The following is a 22,584-nucleotide window of genomic DNA, read 5'->3' as shown; positions in this document are numbered from 1 at the left end:
CAGTTTACACATTTTCCTTTGAGTTTCATCCACTTTCCAATGCTTGATATGGTTTATGGCGTTATTTATTGCAGTTAATTTCATATTTATACACAGCAGAAATAACAAACGCAAGATCACGTGAGATTTAACGTCCAGCCGTTCGCCACAAGCTACATATTAGTGCACACATTTTTACAGTGAAAAATATTGTGGATATAAGGGTTGTCCCGATCCGATATTGATATGGGATATTGGTGTAATATCAGCCCGAAAACGAATATTGGATTTTATCGGACTACATCTAAAATCTCCAATATAAGCGCTCCGATAAGTTTTTGTTGTTTTTGTCCCCGCCCTCAGTTGTTCCCACCATATACTGACAGTAAATAATAACTGAAGTGAACTTGAATTGTTGACTATTGTTCTCTGTTTGAGTAACATCACTTGATCAAGCATTTTCTAACATTCCAAGTATGTATGATTCGTGCTGATATCGTATCGGATCGATATCGGTATCAGCCAATACTCAAGGCTGCAACATCGGCATCGTATCGGAAATGAAAAAGTTTTACATCACTAGTGGATATGTCCCAAAACATGTCAGTAAGAGTTTAGGTTGTGTGATTTAGTTATTTCTATTTCAGAAGGTGAAGTCCGTCATTGCGCGTTTTGTTACATCATGTTATTCACAAGAACAATTGACGTTTCTGTCTTTCTGACCAATGACAAATTGTGAGTAAATGCGTGATATTTTCCCAAAACATGCATGAGAGTTTATTCAGTGTCACGTTGCAATACTGACCTGACTGTGTTAAAAAACTTTAAAACAAAATAAATTACAATTATAAAAATATTACCATTTCAGGAAGTGAATTCTGTATTTTCCGTCCGTTTTCTGCGATCATAGAGAATCTAAGGTCCTATGTAAGGTGCTGCATATCATAGCAGGAAAAAGAAACAACTCGACGAAGGTAGATGAAAGATATTACTTGGTCAAACTGGGAAATATACGTGTGTGTGTACTCTCATTGAATAACTACCTCTAACTAAATATTCTACTTCATAAAGACTCTTCTACTGCAGGTAGATATTACTTGTGCATGCTTTTGTGGAGTCCTACCTGTGGCACAGAGGGCGATAAAGGTTTGGACATGTTTCCGTATAAGTGCCAGCTTATCCTCAGGTAGCGGCAGCTTCCTGACAATGTGCTCGATGAAGTCGTTTGGCGTTACTGCTGCCAAGTTCCACTTCAACTTCCCCAACACCACCAGTTCCCATTCCTTCAAAGAAAGAAAGAAAGAAAGAGAGGAGAAAGAAAGAGGATGAGAAACAGGTTGGTGGTATAGTCCTACATGTGTAAAGCTCTGATAATGGACTGTGATCAACTTCTATCAACGTTAATCTCTGCTTGGCCAAGTCTGGGACAATCAAATGTTAGCAGCGCCACCAACCCAGATGACCTCACACACAGTCTCTCTCTCGCTCTCTCCTTTTCACTCTCTCTCTCTCTCTCTCTCTCTCTCCCTCTCTCTCGCTTTCCCAGTCTGTCTGTCTGGCATCTGGGGACTTTCCTAAAGAGGCCCACCAGAGGTTCTTCCATACAAGCATACACTGAAAATGGATGAGAAGGCTATGCTCATCAAGGAAGTGCAGCATTAAAAGCTTCAAAGTATGATGGTCTTCCTATTCCTACACAATGTTTATGTCTAACTTTAAAGCTTAAGACCTTTTTTTCCCAAACAGAAATGAAACAAATTACAGATATTAACCCCTAGACTTTTTTTTATTGGTAAGATAAACACATTAGGTTAGCACATCTTTGTCTTAGTATGTTTTGCAATATGAGGAGAGTTTTGTTTTAGGTGTGGCGACTTCTCACTTATTTGGTTACGTTGTAACTTTTACTTCCGAGAGCAGGAGGAGGAGGTGATTAAGAGAAGAGTTGATGACTAATTTGGGAAAAAATGTTGTGGTTTGCTTCCGCATTGGAGCCTTGTAACGGGAGTTCATGAAGGTTCTCTGTTTTCTCTTACAGCTATGGACAGACCGCATGTCCTCAGTCATAAGACAATCCAACATGGCTGACTCTTACTGTTCTACCAGCTGTTTGTAAGGTCTAATTAACATGATTTTTATCAATACACTATGCTTTTTTGTGTCTGTCCAAGCAGTCAGGATTACTTCACATTCAGGTTTCCATTGTAGTAAAAGGACCATGTCAAACCAATGCTGCAAAGGTTTAATCACACTTGCATCTACTTTGCAAACCTTACGATCTATAAATGCACAAGTGCCACAATAGCAATGACAAAGCTTGCAATACGTGCTCGACTGTCACCCACTTCCTTCTGCTTGTGCCTTCCTCTGGTCACACCTTCTGTGCAACATTGCGGTTCTCTTTACAAGAAATTGTTACCAAAGATGAGAGCAGGAGAAAAAAAAAAAAGATCACATGCTCTGAGCAGCTGATCTGTTTCCTGTATGTGCATAAAGCCAAAAAAACCTGCACAGGAACTGGAACAGTGCCTTAGCAAACTAGCTTGGACAAAACTCTAAAATACGAACATAAAGGTGCAGCACTTTTAAATGCATACTTTACTGTTTATTTTGCAGAGCGAAATCAAGCGATCATTAATAACTTAAGATTTTCTTTAGATGCAATTATCAGAAACCCTCCGGCAGCTCATGAGAGCCTGAGATGGGCCTGAATCCATCAGCCACCTTCACACAATAAAATGTGGCTTGGCCTTTACCACATGGGTGGAACTGGGTGTTGTTTACTGAGGAATTTATCCACAGCACCACAAACAGAAGGGAAACACTTATGTATGTGTGACATGTTTATTTATTTATTTTTTTCTTCTTTGAATAATGGAATGACTATATAGAAAAAATATTGTTGCATAAATGAGACCAATAACAATCCCCAAGCCACTTGTCCATATAGTATATGTAATAACTGAAGTTCTGCTGTTTTTTTTTTATTTTTATGGATGGCACTAAACTCTAAAAGGAAAACATGAAGGTTTGTAAAACTGTCTCTGGCTGATGGAAAGCAGAGTTCATTTTCGTCATAGTTTTAATTGACTACGTTTCTTAAAGTGACAATAACAAGACTCGGACTTATCAAAAGCATACATGTGAACATATTAGGTCATATTAGGTATATTTGTTAACTAGTGAAAACTATCGGTAGAACCGGTAAGTGATTTAATAGGAAGTGAGATGACAGTTTATGATTACATTAAATATGCCCGTGTGTATTTACAAACATTAATTTCATATCTATATCCATATCAGGTTGATTAATGGTAATTTAATCTTTTTAAAAAAAAAAAAAATACATTAACTCTTATGTTTTATTATATATATATGGTAATTTAATCTTTTTTTTAAATACATTAACTCATGTTTTATTATATATATATATAAAATGTGCAAAAATAAACTGGCAAACGTTTGTGTATACTTCCTAGTGTTCAAGTACCCTTAGGGGTACCCCAGTTTGGGAACCACTTAGATTTCGTCCACTAAAATCACGACTATAACTGAAATAGTCTCGATGACTATATTTTGACTAAAACTTAGTTGCATTAGTCAAAACACTATGAGTATAACTAAATCAAATATTGATGTCAAAGTTAACACAAAATCAAGACATTGGCTGGAGTTCAAATGGACCTAAATGTAAATGCAAATATTTTCCACTAGATGGCGATATAGACCGTTAAAAAGACTGTAATGATACTGTAAATGCAGCATGGCTTTTGTACAGTAAGGCAGTCCTTGTGGATCAGTTCACTGTTGGACTTTCACTTCTCAAGCACATTTAATGACAGTAACTGCATAACAAATACAATTAAAAAAAATATTTTAGAGCCCATGATTTGGGATGAAGACAGAAAATAAATGCATTAAAAAAAACAAAAAAACAAAAAAACAACACACACACATTTCAGATAAAAACTACTTTCCCCCACATGTGATATAATCTGTGCATCAAAATAAACAAGTGTTGTGGAAGTATTGAAGCAACTGTTGCTCACCAGCAGCTCCTGTGGCCTGATGGAGTTGTCTGTGTAGATGCAGAGCTTCTCTGCTGTTAATGGACGAGTCTCTTTCAATTTGGATGCAAGAAACATACATACAGCTCCCAGCAGCTGTAGGTTACACTTTTTGGTGGGCACCATTGCTAAAAATCGGTCTAAGTAATTCATGGCCAAAGGAAAAACTTCTTCCTCGCACTTCTGCTCCTCACAAACCTACGCAGAGGGAGACAGAAGACAACACAGCGCATAAGCGTTAAAAGCAGAGTTCGATTCCCTCAAAATATATGACACTTTGTACTATGTAATGGATATAAAACTTTTTATAAAGCCACCAAACAAACCAAAGCAAAAAAGAAAGAAGAAAAATAAAAAAAGAAAGAAAATGAATATCACATATAAATTCAATGACACACATAGTTGGGGCCCGGCCAAGAATTTGCGCCCAGCCCCATGTCTGTTGCGACATCTTACATAAATGTGCAACAAATTGTGTTACTAACAATGAAACACATCACATACACATATAGTCTAAAAAAGCCACAATCCTGCTGTTAATTCACTACAAAAAAATGAATATAAGTCACTATCAGCCAAGGCAAGAAAAGAAGAAAAACCTCCCCAACAACGAGGCAGACGGAAACACTTTTTTTTCTCCTTCGTCATATTTTCATAAAATAAATAGAAATTTAAATAAATTACCTACACCGTTTTTCTTCACACCATAATGTTCCAGAGAGTCTTCCACATCATACCCGACAGTTCTTATGAAAATCCCCTCATGATAAATAGTGTTAACATGTCAAAACAAAAGGAAAGTTGCTGGAGATTGGGCAGATGTGCGTCACCAACAACCCCCTATGTGAATTTCAAATATTAATAATAAATATTGTGTAAGTCGCACATCGATCATTTTTATATGAAAATAAAGCACTCGTTCCCACCTTTCTCGTCATATGTGTTATGACTACATGAAACAAACAATAATCCCAAAAATGAACATAAATACAGAGCAAAGAGCTGCGACGTGGGGAAAAGACCGCAAGAACAGATAAGGGCCTCGTACCTTCCCGACATTTAAAGAAATATATAAAATAATTGAAACAATATTGGAGTTTATTTCCAACACAGGATGACACATGAGACCCCCCTCTGTCATTGCCAATAGGTTTCAGCCGCTGTTATTGCATTTCTAACACTGTAAATCCTCTTTAAAGCGCCGGAGCTCCTGTAAAAAAACCAACATGGCGATTCAACCAGCGCAAGGCAGCCTTGTATTGGCGAGTGCATACGTGTGCATGGAAATATTCAGCCTATCTAAAATAACAACTTTAAACAATCCACAGGAGCTCAGTTTCGAGCTTTTAAAGCAGGGAGGCTGTGCTGTCAGTGGATTCAACAGCTTGCACTTTCAGAAAACTGCCACCGACATGAACGGACTTTAACATGTAAGGACAAAAAAGAAGACGAAGGAAAAAAGGAAAATAAAAGGCAGCGACGCATTGAGCTGCTTTGAGGAACTAAGATCAACGTGTCACATGCAGAATGGTACAAAAAAACACGCATTATGAAATTATTGGACTTCAAAGTCGAGCACGGAAATCATAAAGACTTGTCAGCACTCGGTGTTTCGGTTTTTACCTCTAACATCCAAGTAGCGACCATCCTCCTCATAAATGGCTGGATGTCTTTCTGGACGCCTTTGAAATAGGAATATTGGGGTACAAATCTTTCCTCGATTTTCAACAAGCGTTGAAGCACTCTGTTATCGCACAGAAGGTTCGGATCTGGACGAGCTCGTATGATGGTGTCCATTTCGAGGCACAGCAGCTCCATGGTGCTGGTGCTGGTGCTGGTGCTTTTGACTGCGCGTGAAGAAAAAAAAAAAAAAAAAAAAAAAAGTCGATTTTTCACTGGAAAAGCAGCGTCAACGCGCACAAAAACGCAGAAAGATGGCAGGGAAAGTGTTGAAGAGGCATGTAAAAAAAAAAAAAAAAAAAAAAGAAGAAAAAAAAAAAAAAAAGAATAAGAAGCAGCAGCGAGGAGACTGCAGGGGCTCCGTGAGAGTATAGTCCTGCCTCTCCTTGTTGAGAACTTTTCCTCTCTCTCCCCACAGTGCGCCTCCACTTTCATCTGCCTGGCCAGATCAGGCGCATTTCAAGCCTGCCCTGCATGCGCCACTGACGCAATTCACTTCATTGCCTCTGTATAGGCTAGACCAGACGCAACACGCTGCTCAGCCTGCCTCTTTCCACTGTCCTGCTGTATGTACAAGACAACTCTCACACAAGCTTTTTGCACATTTACATGGACGGAAACCATGGAGTAATTGAAGAATATATAAGCAAAAAACATGAATTCTTCTAATTGTTTTGCGGGTTTTTTTGTGTGTGCAAAACAGAACAATCTTTTTTGTTCATGATGTATTTATCTCCATAATTAGTTAAAATATCAAGAAAAAAACAATAAATATTCAATGATAATAAATTATATCACATCTTTTCTTTATTTTAAGCCATAAAACGCACATTTGAGTGGGAAACTTCACATAATCTGTTGGAAATAAATTACAAAAAAAATCGACACGTTTAACCTTTACATCTGTCGGGTTTTGTGGGGTTTTTTTTTTTTTTTTTTGTCATAAACTTTGAGAAACACGAACACATCAGAGACGCGCGCGCACACGCACGCGCGCACACACACACACACACGACCACACATGGTCACCCCCCCTCCCATTTTTACAGCGGTCACAAACAGCATGTGGTTTATGTGATAACTTTCTAGGAAATTTCTAGCATCATCTTCCCTCCCCATGCACTTATGCATCATGTTCAGCAACAGATAACATTACACTGTGCAGCGTGCTGCCTTTAGATATCAATTTGGAATATATATATATATATATATATATATATATATATATATATATGATGTATATTTTAATGAACCACGAAGAAAAAAAAAAAAAAGAAAAAAAAAACAAGCAGGTGGAAACTAAACTATAGAGCTGCTGAGCAGATCATTACCAGAATGACTGCCAAAAGTTTGAGCCTCACATACAGTCACAATAGGGAATCTGCATGGGTAAATATGTTAATCCTAGTCCTATTCTTAGTCAACTTCAAAGACTGAGGCTTGAATGAGAGCGTTAGGGGAAAGACAGGGAGCTGTGAAAGTTTTCTGGTAATTTCCATCCCCAAGCTCAGAGGCTGTAAAGCAACGCGGTGCGGAAGAAGGAAAAAAAAAAAAAAAAAAAAAAAGTGGGGTAAATGTCTCTTTAAAGTTTTTTTTTTCTTCTTCCAGACTAAGTTGTTTCCTATGGAAGCCCGTTTCCGCCACTAAAAAAAATTAAAAATCACCAACGAAAGTCATAATTATGAGAAAGAAAGTCATAATTATGAGATAGAAAGTCATAATTATGAGATAGAAAGCCATAATTATGAGATAGAAAGTAATAATTATGAGATAGAAAGTCATAATTATGAGATAGAAAGTCATAATACTTTGTTTGCTTGCAAATTTACATAGAAATATGCTGAGTAAACACACCCTTGAAAAGATACTAAGCCTTTAAGAGGCTCTGGCATCGAAAGGATAAAACTGATGTGGCTGAAGTAGCATGGTTTATTGAACAACAAATGGAGATTTCTGGTCAGTGTCATGGATGTACCAAAAATGTTTCTATCTCATAACTATGACTTTACTAACTCATAATTATGACTTTACTAACTCATAATTATGACTTTCTTTCTCATAATTATGACTTTACTAACTCATAATTATGAATTTCTTTCTCATAATTATGACTTTACTAACTCATAATTATGACTTTCCTTAGTGATTTTTTTTTTTTTTTTTTTTTTTTTGGGGCGGAAACGGGCTTCCATAGTTTCCTCCTCCCTGTGAACAGCCAATAGCTCTCAGCCCTCAGACCGAGGCTGTGCGATTGTTACTGGGCAGACTTCTTCTTCTGCACCCCCCCACCCCCCCACCCCCCCTTCCACCCGCTCTACTCTCCAATCCTTCATCACAGTGGTCATTTATTAGTCTCTGCCTGTCTTTAAAACTGCTATAGTCTGGAGTGCGCAAAAAATACTTCAAATGTTCAACATAAGGTAATCAAACAACTTCCGAGCTTATACTGTCAAAGAAAACTGAATAAAACCGACAGCAAATTACTTTTTATATAATATTAAAAAAAAAAAAAAAACAAAAAAAAGTCGATTTTATTTGAGAATGTAAAATAAGTTATATTTGACAGTATTTTTCCATCAGTGCACTTTTAGTTCATTTACAAAAACACAGTTTATTAGCAAAAAGGTAAAATAAATAAATAAAATAAAAATAAAAACAACCCCCCCCCCAAAAAACAAACAAACAAACAAACAAACAAACAAATAAACAAACTAATGACTGAACAGCAGAGGCAGGTGCTCCTAAACCTTTGGCATTAATAAAGGACGCGCGCAATTACGCACAGAGATGCGCACCATCAAAAAAAATAAAATAAAAATGAAATAAAAAAATAGCGCGTTCTGATCATGAATAAAGTCGTATTTCTAAACATCAGACGCATTTTTAAGGTATATGCCAGTCACGCTGTCGGCATATAGAGCAAAAGGATGACGTTATGACAAAAGAATGTATTTTTCTGAGGGTGGGAAAAAAAAGCAAATGAGACCGGAAACGGAAAAGTCCAACAGATTGTATTGGTTTAATTGATTTTTTTTGAATACGAAAAAACAACAAAAAAATAAAAAAAAATAAAGGTCACTTCCAAACAACATATGGATCTGATGTCTTGCTTTTTTCAAACAAATAATTGATGAAGTAAGAATAAACCGCTGTACAAACCCATGTCCCCCCCCCCCTCCCCCTCCACCGCTGCATCCAGTCAGAGCGCAGAGCAGCAGGAGCGCATTTGTCCCCGGAAGCATTCAATCATCAAACAAATACAGTCAACACAATTGCTTTAAAGCACAAAAGCTTTCTTAAGTTTAATCGGGTGTCTAGTCCCGACTGAAGAATAAATAACTAGCGCGGCTATTTTTTTCTTCTTTCTTCTTCTCAAACAAAATCGTTTGTCGTTAGAAAAACGTCTTCTAAAATGCTTTGAAAATAAGAAAAACATTTAAAATTACACAAAAACGCGTTTGCACAACTTGATTATTATTTTAGGTGTTAAAAAGCGCTATCTACTATTAATTTGCATTTTATTTCTTTTTTTTTCTTCTTTCCAATATTTGTCTGTATATAAAAATCCGACAGTGAAAAAAAATTAAAAATGAATTAAAAAAAGACTAAAGGGAGGATTTTTGCTATAAGTAATCACTGTATCAGCTTTGGCAGACGCAGTCAGAGTGAGATACAGAGATGCTACATCTGACCGACACATCCCACCAGCGGCGGTGTGTGACGCATACACACAGGACGGTGTCGGAGGGGGATTTATCCGCCCCCCGCTGAGCCATCAGCAGTGATAACATGACTTCAGATAAAGTCCGACACGAAAAAACGACTGAAAGTGACCAATAAAAGCTCTCCTTTCCAAACACAGCTCCACCTGTTGTACTGTCCAATCAATAAAAAACACTTTAATGTAATTTGCACTAACTAATCTATACTGAAATCATTCATAATAATAAACCTTTATTATATATCCCACAAGGCATAGATATTCTAGAATAAACAAAACAAGAATAAAAATTGTATATACCCTGAAAAACATCAAATTTAACTATACAGCCAAAATCCCTTCTCTTCTCTTATCAAATAATAATAATAATAATAATAATAATAATAATAATAATAATAATAATAATAATAATAATAATAATTTTATATATCAAAAATCAAAGATAAACAGACAAAAATCATGTCAAAACAACTGAAGCACCTGACAGCTGATGCAGTAGCCTCATGGAAAAAACCATTAAAAATAAATAAATAAATAAAATAAAACATAATCCAACTAAATAATTAATAAATACAAAAGGGGTATTTAATATGGATGAAATCAAACCAAATGTGTCATTCTAATTTCTTTAATCTATTTTTAAAAGAACTGAAATATAGAAAAAATTTGTAGCTACAGTCAATAATGGGAGAATCCACCTGTGTCTTTTCAGTTTAACACACCATCACTGATACACAAAGTGAATAAACCTTGTAATTATTTTTCATTCAGTATATTGAAAAATAGGAATAATGTCCAGAATAATTTTGGAAGGTTTGGGAAACTTAAAGTACAACAGAATATTGGCAATACTAGTTCATACCTTTAAAAAATGTGTATTTTTGCATACATTTAAAAAAAAAAAAATTGGATTATCTTTAATATAATGACAATGGATTGATAATTTTTAGTTTTAAAATTTCCAAATTCTCATGCCTGAATTTTATGGATGATAAACTTTAAAATATTGTATTTATTTTTTGTTTTATCAGCCTAAAAATGGTTTTTAGTTTAAATAAAATACATATTCACAGAGATGTAAGGAAATAGAAGATACTATATCACTGAAATATGTATTGTTTTTCAACTTAAATTTAATATGGTCACATAGCATTGTGTCAGGAGTGAAAACAAAAACTGGAATAATAAACTGGTATATGTTCCAACAATGGTGATGTAATTGAGAACCCTGTTGCCTTGACCTGATGAAGGCGCTTGTTTCTTTCTTCCTGATCATTTCTCAATAATGTTCATATAAAACAAAGTAGGTTCATAAATACATTATATATATATTTTATATGTACATATATTGTCAACTTTTGTTTGTGTATAAGGAAAATAAGTACATAAAAATCACAATAATTGTTATGTTCATGTGTAATTAAAACAAATGTCAGAATGACTGAACTGTGATGTGCATTATTTTGGAACAACTCATATTGTTTCTATAGGGTATGATTAAACATTTGTTTTTGGATATGGAAAACAAGGAAAAAAAAATTGCAATATTAGTTACTAACGAATAGTAATACCAATTCAATTGCAATATGAATCAAATCGGCATCCAAGTGTCGTAATTAAAATCAAGTTGGGACAAAAGCACAATGTCTCAGCCCTAATATATATATATATATATATATATATATACATACATAATGGAAATACTAATATCACTCATCAGATGTATATTATTGAACTCCTCATTCATTTTGAAGAAATGGTTCCCCCTATAAGGTGAAATAAAGAGGTTTTGAAGAAAATGCTCTTACAATAAAGAAATGCATCATGTGGCTCTAGAAACTATGGCTGCACAATATGAACCAAAACTCATATTTAGATATGTTTGTTTAAAATGGTGATATGCTGTATAAATCTCAATATTTTTAACTCAAATTCTGATTTAAATTTGCTGATGAAAAATGTCACACAGACATTTATCAACAAATAGCTATAAAATATGTGTCACTAGTCTTTGCTTTACATTATCTGATTATTTTTCTTTAAATAAAAATAATAAAAAATATATATATCTCAGGAATATGGAAAAAATGTAAAGAAGGACACTGTTTGACTGTACTCTATGCATGATATTCAATTATTGTATAATGTGACTTGTACTGTGTTTCTTATTATTAATTTTATATTTTGATAAGCGCATTGAGATGACTTTGTTGTAATTTGCGCTATACAAATAAAGTTGAAGTGAATTGAAATGTATAAATCAAAACATATAGATATATCTCGATATAGACGATATTGTCATTTCTTACATCACTTTAATAGAAAACTCAATATATCTTGAATCATGATATATTGCCCAGGCCTAATAGAAACATGTTTTTGTATGAAATGTAAAGCTAGAGTTATGCGTAAAGTGTATTTGTTCATTGTTTAATGAAATGATGAAAGACATTTTCTCCAAAAAAACCACTGAGGAATCCTCAATGTTTGCCTCCCAGCAGAGTGAAGCATCCCCAGCGTGATGTGAGTGTTTCCAGCAGCTCGTCCCTGACTTTTCCACTAACCACCTGTTGGATTTCTAACATCACCTCCTCCATGTCTGATGATGTTACAACAATGCAGCTTTGGACACTGAGTGCTTTCCTTGTCTTATTTTATTTCTTTTAAATATAACATCTCCTCCCAATCTCTTTGAGACAGGCCTTCACATCATTTTTTTTTATTTTTTTAGGAATGAAAAAAACTGGGGTTAAAAGCACAAACATTTCTTACTCCTAACTCCTTTCTTCTGGCATCTTTGTGATACGGCACTGTCTTTGTGATTCCATAGTTAGATGAGATGTCACTTTGGATTGATGAAACTTTCACAAGAGATTAAATATGGAATGATCAAGCAGAGTGTGACACTTGTCTATTTTAATGAAGCTTTTGTGCTTTAAATAATCATTTTAATTAATAATAATTATAATAATTAATGTGGAGAACTGTACACAAAATAGGTAAGATGCCTAAATGCAGGATTTATTGAAGATTTCATTCAGAAAGTTGTTGAGCTGTTTTTTTTGTCATGATTTGGACTATTTGACTTTTCACACAAGGGAATGAGATGAAGATCTCAGTGCAGATAGCTGCCATTTTTTAATTCTCATATTTCTGGACATTTTGTGAGAATGGCTTCTTTTATAGACCTCAAAGATCATAAGAATAAGAATAACATAAACCATGTAAAAACACACTGTGCATACTTTTAAAATGTAAAAACAATAATTATATCCTTTTTTTTTTTGGGTAAAGCCAGAGCAGTGTAATGTACCTTCCACTGTCTCTATCTCTTCCTGATGCACATGCAAAAAATTAAAAACTAATCTTAAGTGATGTGGTATTTACCAAAATCCAAGTCCCTTTAGATATTTCAAGGATACCAAAATAAAGCCCACGTTAATTTAATTTGATCCAAATGTTAAAATTCAGCCACATCAGCAATTCATTCATTTTCCAACCCTCTCAACCGTCACAACTGAGAGATTCTAATTAACATAAGCAACAACATAAATGTTTTGCACAGAAGAAACATGCAAACTCCACACAAAAATAAACCAAGTGTCCATCCCAGGGCTGGAACCCAGGGCCTGGGTTTACAGAGCAGCTCAATGTTGACAGGTAGTCATGGTAACTCAGGACAAGTTAGAGGCAGCTCAATGTTTAAATTTAACTTATTTTTTTTTACAATACACATTCAATATATATTCTGCACAAGTTGTATATATACAGTTTATACATGCACATCAAACATATATACATACGTACACACATTAACACATATACATGCATACAGATTAATGTACATGACATGTACATAATATTAAGGCCTACACGAACAACGATAGAGAGGAGGAGGACAACACTGACTACAGATGAGAATACACAAAAAAGGACAGTTCAGAACAACTCAAGAATGTTTGACCAGAGAGACATGTAAACCCATGTAAATTTGCGATGGTAAAACAGGGGACGGGACCCAGATAAGCAAACTGCTTCTCTCGTCTCCTTTTTCGGCATGTACAAAAAAAAAAAAAAAATGTGAAAAAAAAAAAAAGTGAATGTAACCATGTCGGAAATAAACTGAATAAATAAAAAAAAAATAATATTACACTTATTTAGTGTGGCAATATATAAATTATTAATACGAGTGCAGTTCCCGTAGAAAGAATGTATTGCTATAGAAAAGTTGGAGCTTAAGTTTTCAGACATGGTTTCACATGCATTACGTGCACGGTGCATTGCCTGACGTTTTAGTTCTCTCTTTGTACGATTGGCTTTTGGCATGTTAACATCCACAGGTGGGTGAATATAAAATTGGACTGCAAAAGAAAAAAAAAAAAAACTACAGGATTCAGTTTAATATTGGCAAATAAAAAAGAGTTGATATATTTATCTGCTGTCATTGATATCTAACTTCATCACAATTATCATCAGTAACTATCTAGTAGGACTGATGACATCTCACTATAATCACTGGAACATAGGGATGACATCATCACTGTGGAGGTAGGACTGATGACATCATCACTGTAGAGGTAAGGATCAATTTTCCAATGTTCTACTGTTCTATCTGATGAGAGAGAGGTCATTTAGGTTAGAGAGGGACCGGAGAGGGTCCCATTCCTCTTTCAAACACTCCCTCTATGTCTGCTTACTCCCTTGTGTGTTTGCTCCTGTACTCCTTCTGGCTTTTGTCTTGCAGGTCCGTGGGATCCTCAGTGTGGAGTTACAGAGACTCAGCGGCTCTGTCTCCACCCTTTTCTCTGCACACACCCAACACAGCATAACGTGGATGGCTGTTCATCATAGGAATGGGATCCACACAAGGTTCCTGCTGCTTAACAGAAGGTTTTCCTTGCCGCCATGATGAATTCATGTTGGGTGTGGGATACATATGTATGTGTATATACGTATATATGCATATGTGTGTATCCATAAAATGAAGAGTCCGTCCTTAAGACTGCTCTACTGTAAAGTGCCTTGAGATACCATTGGTTATGATTTGGCGCTATACAAATAAAGATTGATTGATTGATTGATTGACATCATCACAGTAGAGCAAGGACTGATGACATCATCACTGAGTCCATCGACTCAGGAGGTGGGGCACCCAAACAAATCTGACGATGCACACCCTTGAACCAAGCAGCAGCCATGTTGAAACTCTCAGCTCAGTCTGATCCTGATCCGCAGAGATATTTGAGGAACACACACACAAACACACACACATGCACGCACACGCACACAAACACACACACACACACGCAGACAGAGATTCCTTGCTTTTATAGTGAGATTCTCAGTCACAATATATACCTTTTATCATGTTTATTAATTATTATTATATTTTATACTATCACTTATTATTGCTGTCCGAGGTAAATATGTTGCTCTACATTCTGATACTTACTTATGATAAACATCTTAAAAAGCTTTTTAAACTGCTTTATATTGGTGTTTTGTTTTTATTTCATTCTTTAGGCTGTTCCATTATTAAACCCCTGTTATTGTTATACTCATCCTTTTCTGTGTTCTTCTAGTATATTGTATCTTATATATATATTTATATTTATCCCTCATCCTTTATATTTATCATTATTATTATTATTGTTGCTGGGTTGTTCTTTGTTTTTTTTAATTTTTTGTTGTTGTTTGTTTTGTGCACCAACTACCAAGACAAATTCCTTGTACTGTCCTTAAAACTGTACATGGCCATTAAAAACATTTCTGATTCTGATCTTAAAATGTAGTTTTCCTATTATATTATATTATATTATATTCCTCTTCTCTCTCTAAAAATCTTTCCTGCAACCCTTTTGGAAGTGAAGTTTGCCTGCTTTATAAATCATTTGGACAGTTTTGAGTTGAATGAAATCTGGGAGTTTTAAATCTGGTGTTTTTAAGAATAATCTGTTTGTGTGTTGACTGAAAAATAAATGAATTATCCTATCTATAATGGAGGTGAACGCTTAATGACAAAACAGCTGAAAATTCAAGCAAATTGCAAAACAACTAAAAGCTGAATTAAAAGTGTAATCAACACTTTAAACCCATCGCTGCTTTTACTTTAGTGTTGTCTTGGTCCAGCAAGCGTCTGAATAAGTCAGCGATAATATCAAAACTGAAAATAGTCAACATTAACAAGCCACTGAAGTTGAAATTCGATCACGCTATCTGAGAAACGTCTTCAAACGATGTTTCTGATATTAGCAACGGTTTCTATAAACAATGATAAAAAAAATATAGCAGGAAATACAGTTTCCTGTTTTTGCTGATTTATTGTAAGTCTCTGTATCGCTTCTTTTTAATCCACCCATCTTAAAAAGAAAAAAGCTGAAGAAAGCTCAGGCTTGATAAGAACAAGCACTGGTTTTACTGTGCTCTAAACTTTCTGTTGGCACTTTGTAGGTTTTGTCCACCACAGTTAAAGATACTACACTAACACCTTAGTGAGTCTCTCCAACAGCAGGACATTGTAGCTTTGGCCAAACCTTAACCTCACACACAACATGTCAGGTATTCATTTACCTAAGCACAACCACATTCCTTCATCTCAGCCTTTCTCAACTCCTCTATTCCTCCTCTGTTTCACTTTCTTTTCTTCCAAGGTGAACCTCTCACCTGAAATGTACATTTTTTTCTAAATATGTGATAAATAATATCTCCAGTAATATTTCTATGCCCTAAATAAACTACATAAGAGGCTTCTCAAAGGTTTATTATGCTTTGTATAAATAATCATTCTTTGTCAAGTCTCAAAGCTACAAAATGATGGATGGAAGTCTTTCCTGAGTTAAATCTCTCATTTTAGTTCATACAAGTAAAAAAAAAAAAAAAATCTAAAATATGTCCTTGTCTGTACAATTACAAATTCAGTCAGTTTTTCAGTTAAATGAAGTCCAACTACTTGTATATTTGACAATAATGGTCCTTTTTAAACGGTGCCCTCATTGACTAAATGACCCATAATGAAACCATTTGACTTATGATTAGGTCCATGCACAGTGGTAGATGTAAAAGGAGAAAGACTTTACGCTGTAGTAGTCTGCACTGAACATCAGTCACTTAAAATATGTGTGTTATGGTTATTTGCAGAACAACACTGATAAGAGAACTCAGAGAGCGCAAACATCCACCAAAGCTCCAAATCTCATCTCATCACCAGATACTGGCATTGATCACTGATCATTGATCCTGATCATGGTACCACGATCATTCACACTTTAAAGGCTTGGAAGCACAGGTGAAAGTAACGGATTACAAGTGGTCACATTACTGTAGTTGCTTTTATGTGTACTTATACTTTTTCCAAGTATATTTCTATAATAGTGATTTTACTTGTACTTAAGAATGTTTTAAAATAAGTAAAGTAGTTCATTCCATGTCTACACCCAACCGTTACTGAGTACATTATTATTTGTTTTAAAATGATTAACGGACATTGTGAAACTACAAGAAATGAAATAACCAGACAACAATCAAATGCATCTCATCATAGCCGACCAATCAGATTAAACGTAATGCACCGCGACAAAACGCCGTTGAATGCTGGGTAATTTTTCAGTTCCAGAGTTTATAAGTTTAGCCAAACTTTTTTTTTTATTTTAAATTGAATTCACTGATGAAGAAAAAACAAGTGTACATTTTGACAAAGCTTTTATTTTATACAGATACCCTTTTGCAGAGATGGGCAACATTTATCAGAGCGGGGCCACACAAATTTGATTATGTTGATTCATGTTAGCATTTAGAATGACAAATTAACACAGGAAAGAACAATGAGTTTGGTCTTTGTAGTCCTTTAATGTGGGTTTTCTTGTTTTTGATATTTTAGACATTTTTCTCATCATCAATAAGCCACATTTTTGCCACATTTTTGTTGCCTTTTTGTGTGTTTATTGAGTGTTTTTGTTAAGTTCTTGTGTTATTGTCATTTTGTGTACTTTTCTGTCATTTTGTGCAATTTCGTTGGCATTCTGTGTGTCTTTGAATTCCTTTTGTATATGTTGTTGTTTTTGTAGTCATTCTGAGTTGAAGTGGTTGTTCAGTGTGTCTTTCTTATCATTTTGTGTACCTTTGTTGCAATTTGCTGTCGTTTTCTGTGTTTCTGGAGTTTTGTGTGTTATTTTGGGCTTCATATAACTTCCAACTTCATGAATTGCAATTTTGTTTTTGGAGCCTGACAAAATTAGACCAAGGGCCACATGTGGCCCCTGGGTCGCCAGTTGCCTATGTCTGCCCTTGTGGAAAATAAATTAAGTTCCAGTTGTGCAAGATTTATTACAAAAAATAAACGTGGGGGATGAAAATAACAAGTAACTTTTACTTTAAGTAGTATTTAATTGAGGTACTTTTACTTGTACTTGAGTATTTTATGTATGACATACTTGTACTTGTACTTGAGTACAATTTCAATCAAGTACCAGTACTTCTACTTGAGTAGTATTTATCAGTACTCTTTACACCTTTTGGAATTGATCCGGATTGCCTTCACATTGAATTCCATTTTCCATGGCATATGGTCCATTCTTTAGTTCATTTTTTAAAAATCTGTTAAGAACTTTTGACATCATCCTGCTAAAAGACAAACAAATAAATCAATACAGTAAATGCCAGGGAAAACATTAGCTCCTTTGTTGGAGGTAAAAATGGCATGAATAGAGTATGAAAGACGACATGTTTTGGGGAAAGAAAACGCTTAGTCATCCAATTTTGATCTCAACAATCGGTCAATGGCCATGAAGAACTAGATCTAGTAGAGCTGTTGCTACATGTCTTCAAAACTTTCCTCTTTCCTGTTTCTCACTGGGAGCTTTAATTCCCCTTTAATTCAGAATAAAAGTTAAATCCTCTTTAAACTGACCCTGTAAACAATTAATTCCGAATGCAAATTTAATTCTGAATTAAACTTAAATCCAAATTAGGTGGCTGGTTTATTCTGATTTTAAATCCGAATTAAATAATCCCTCTATCTTGTAAACGTTTAACTCGGCTTTAAGTGTATTCTGGTCGTTCTGCTCATGCTCGACCAGTCGCGATGTTGCGCGGTGACGACATAATCCAAGATGGCCGCCCGGACTCCGGCCAATACTATTTATTTAATAAAAGCCTTGGAAGATATGGATATAATGAAAAAAATGGATGGACACACAAATTTATTAAACACACGGATCTCGGCAAACGGAACAGGCTTCATCGGACGGGTGATACTAAAAATGCGTCGCCGTACTTCATGCACAGGCTGTAATATCAGCAAATTTATCATTATATAATTTGTTAGAGTTACTATCTTTATCAGGGAGCAAATATTTATTCATGGTTATTGCTTTCAGGAGTTTTACATGGCTTTATTTACTGGTGATTAGTTCTTATGTCCTTCTCCTGCTCCGCTGACCAAAGTGAAACCATGTGTTATTGTCCAGCTGCTGCTTCAAAACTACAATCAAAATAAAAGTGAAAACAGTTCTCATGTGGTCTACTATGCTGTAGCCAAAAAGAAAAGGCACTTCCCAACCTCCTGACCTAAAGAGGAATTGAATAAAGCAGAATGAACTGTTTTTCCAATGGAAACCTCACTTCGGAATTACTATTTTCATGTAAACACAAAGCAGAACACTTTAATTCCGAGTAATCTAATTCTGAATAATTAATTCTGAAATTAAAAAAAACATCATGTAGTCGTTACAACTGAGTTTTTAGCAAAAGTGAAGCTAACCTCACTTGGACTAACAGTACTGCTGCTGTCTCTTCCCCTCCGGCTCCTCTACCATTTTCCCATGTTCCTATCACGAGCCCTTGACTTTGTCACTCATTCAACAGCTGCTTGCTGATACTGCATCACTGTTCCAGCCTATATCGCTCCTCCTTCTTTCACAGCACACAACAAGAACAAAGGCATTGTTAATCCAACACAGTCCTTGATACATACAGAACGCAAGGACTGTTGGTGCAATAAACTGTCCAAAATTGTGTCTGTTGGTGCTTTGGGAGGATCAACATCCTGAGGACTTCCACCTGGGATCACAACAAGCTCCGACTAAAACACATGGGGTTTGAGGTTAAAAAGATCTCATCATTTATCAGCAGAAGTTCCCAGGTATTTTAATGATGGCACGATTAGAAAATACTCCCAGGTGATTGTACTTAACTCTAATTACTGCTGTACAAAGAGATGCAGGAACACGTTTAAAAAAAACATCTGCACAAAGCAGTGCATGTAGAGCGACTATAATCCTGGCATTTTTACAGCATATCTCAATGACCTAAACCAGGGGTTGTCAACCTTGGGGTCAGGGTCCCATTTGGGGTCGGGAGACACTGAGAGGGGGTCGCCAGATGCCTTCAAGAAACAGAATAATTTGAGACTCTTTTTGCCTATTTTTACCATTTTTCTACAATTACACCAAACTTGCCATATTTTAACCTGTTTTCATCACTTTTTCTTGCCGTACTTTGCTACTTTTAATGCATTTTTGTTGCATTTCTTCCATTTCTGCCACCCATTGACCCATTTTTTTTTTTTTTTTACCAATTTAACCACATTCATGATATGTCATGCTTATTATTTGCCAGTTTAAACTGACTGTTCCTACTTTTTAAAGTACAATATCTGCCACTTTTAAACCAACACTTTTTCCTGTCCGTTTTTGACCACTCTAATTTGCAACTTTTAACTAATTTCTGTTGTTTTTCACCACCTTTTCCACCATTTTTGGTCTTTTTTTAACCCATTTTATTTTTTAATTTAAACAGTGATTTACAACTTTAAGATGACTATATACTATGGCACAAATAATAATAAACTTCCTGGATAACAGTGGATATTATGCAGATAAATAAATAAATTGGGTTTTCGTAGATTCACAATAGACCATCATTTTGCTGACTTTATGGATGCGCCCCAAAAAGCTCTCCCCTTTATTCCCCCTTATAGATGGCTCTGTCCCTGGTCTCCGGCACCTTTATTTTGGTGAGCGTTGGGCTGAAAAGGTTTATAATTACTGACTTAGACTACTCAGATGAATGCTTTATTCAATGGTTCACATCAAACTAAAAAACAAACACCCAACACAGAACAAATGCCTTGTTAGGTGTGCATACTTAAATAGTGACTAAACATCCAAACATGGCTTCACCCTGTTGCTTTCGTTTTTTGCCCTGGTTTCCTCCTCTGCCCTACAGATGGTAACAGATGGCACATAACATGTTAAAGCCAACTGATCGCAGATGAGAACAAGATTACTGTGACAATTATAGATCGTTTTCCTCCTAATGCAGCTGCATCGGGCGCTCACCAACGCATTGTAACTAAAGATAACACTGAGTGCTCCATTTTTGGGGACAAAAAGTTGAATAACCAAATCACACATGCATACATGAGAGAGGAAGTGAATTTAGAGACAGGAAGGAGAAGTAAAGGCCTTGTTACAAAATAAGATTAAATTTTTTTTAAAAAAAAGGTTACTAAATAAGGCAAGAAATCAAGATGCAACATGTGCACACACGCATGCAATTTCTGATGTTTTTTGATATTTCAGTGGTGTTGGGAACGTTACTTTAAAAAAGTACTTAGTTATAGTTACTACTTGTTCCAAAAAGTAACTGAGTTAGTAATTTAATTACTCTATAATAAAACTAACTCAATTTGCTATATGTCAAATAATTCACATTTTTTAGATGCGTGTGTCGTTGTGAGGTGCTTCATTAAATTCGAGTTGCTTAGAACGGATGTGGACAAAGTCTTCTCTCCTGGATATAATGAACACTTCACATGCATGTTCTTAACTTTGACCACAATTAATTTAAAGTCGTGTTTGTATCGCCACCTTAAAAATGTCAACTTTTCACTGGACTGCTCCACGCTCGCCATCTCTGCTGCTTCATCCAATCTGTGGTGGTTGTGTGTGTGTGGCTCGTGTAATGACACACGTGTAAAAACACTGGCTCTGATTGGCCAGCATGAAACATGACGCTGCCTTAGCCAATCATAATCGCTCACCTCGTTTTTAACCCACCTCCTCACTATAGCTGCGTATGAAGCCAGTGGCGCTTTCGGATAACAGTTTATTCAATCAATGCATGTAACGCACCACATTTAATGTTCAGTAACGTTAACGGTGTTGCCACGGCTTAGTTAGATTACCCCGTTACTGAAAAAAAAAACACTGTTACTTTAAACACAGTTATTTTAAACGCCGTTATTCCAAACACTGTATTTCAGTGATCAGAGAAAAGTGCAAGTGTCGGGGAATTATGAGGGGACGACGTGGAGCTTCATTACGGCACCACACATGAATGTTCACCATCCTTCCCACCACTCTGGATCAGGCCCAGTAGTCTGATCCTTTTGGGAAACTGAGGTGTTAGACTGTAATTTATAGGGCCTATCTTTCAAGTTTTTCCCTGGGCTCCGCTGGTGGCGTCAGTCCTGAGCCACTGTGTGTGTTTAACGGCTACATGTGTTGCTCCCTATCTCCCTCTCTGAGTGGCACAAAGGTAAAGGGAAGCTTAACAGCCTGGGAAAAAGTTGAACAGTGTGAAATTACCTTGATCCAAAGATTCCTGCCGCATACCAGCTCAATGAACCCATAACAGAGCAGGCACTCAGTCAGAGAGCCCTGCCTGCAGGGAACAGCTGAGACATTACAGAGAGAAAGAGTGAAGGAGTGGGGTTGGGGGGTATAAAGAGGTGAAAGAAAGATAAATGAAAATAGGAAGGAGAGCCACCATCAGTAATCTCTAGTCTGTAACCAGGGGTCAAAGTACTGATGCATAAGGTACATCTATGGTAATAATGGACAGCAGAGACTTGGGGTACCACTGACTTGGTGAAGGCAAACTTCACACTAAGAGGCGACTTAATGTGGAGATCTAGGAGGAGCAGCTGTGTGGCTGCAAGATGTTGACATAACAGCTTGGAAAGAAGATATGACAATGCTTTGAATAACTGAATCATCTGGAATGCTAATAGTCTCAGATGTACAAGTTAGGACCAAGTACACACAAACTTTTGATCGACTGGTGTCCTTTTCCTCCCCAACACGTAAAGGTTGTTGAAAGAGCAAACGCTGCCACCCCAAAAAAACAACATTCTTT

At 35.9% G+C, this 22,584-nt stretch overlaps 1 protein-coding gene across 2 annotated transcripts in view; it reads right to left on the bottom strand.

The window, feature by feature from the left end:
* The window catches only part of ccnd2a (cyclin D2, a), a 194,406-nt gene that overhangs the window by 13,790 nt on the left and 158,032 nt on the right, over positions 1-22,584 (bottom strand). Inside the window, exons 1-3 of one of the 2 annotated variants that reach the window (XM_028449093.1) lie at positions 5,670-5,888; positions 4,029-4,244; positions 1,103-1,262 (exon numbers count right to left, since the gene is read on the bottom strand). In XM_028449093.1, the coding sequence (XP_028304894.1) occupies positions 1,103-1,262; positions 4,029-4,244; positions 5,670-5,864 (571 nt within the window). In that variant the 5' untranslated portion in view covers positions 5,865-5,888. Of the gene's footprint in view, positions 1-1,102; positions 1,263-4,028; positions 4,245-5,669; positions 5,889-22,584 lie in introns of those variants that run through there. The other variant, XM_028449094.1, reaches the window with a different exon arrangement.

The sequence above is a fragment of the Gouania willdenowi genome, chromosome 6 (assembly GCF_900634775.1).
Source record: "Gouania willdenowi chromosome 6, fGouWil2.1, whole genome shotgun sequence".
NCBI lineage: Eukaryota > Metazoa > Chordata > Actinopteri > Blenniiformes > Gobiesocidae > Gouania > Gouania willdenowi.
Note: the sequence above shows the minus strand (reverse complement) of the source record. Positions and strands in the feature narration are given on the sequence as shown.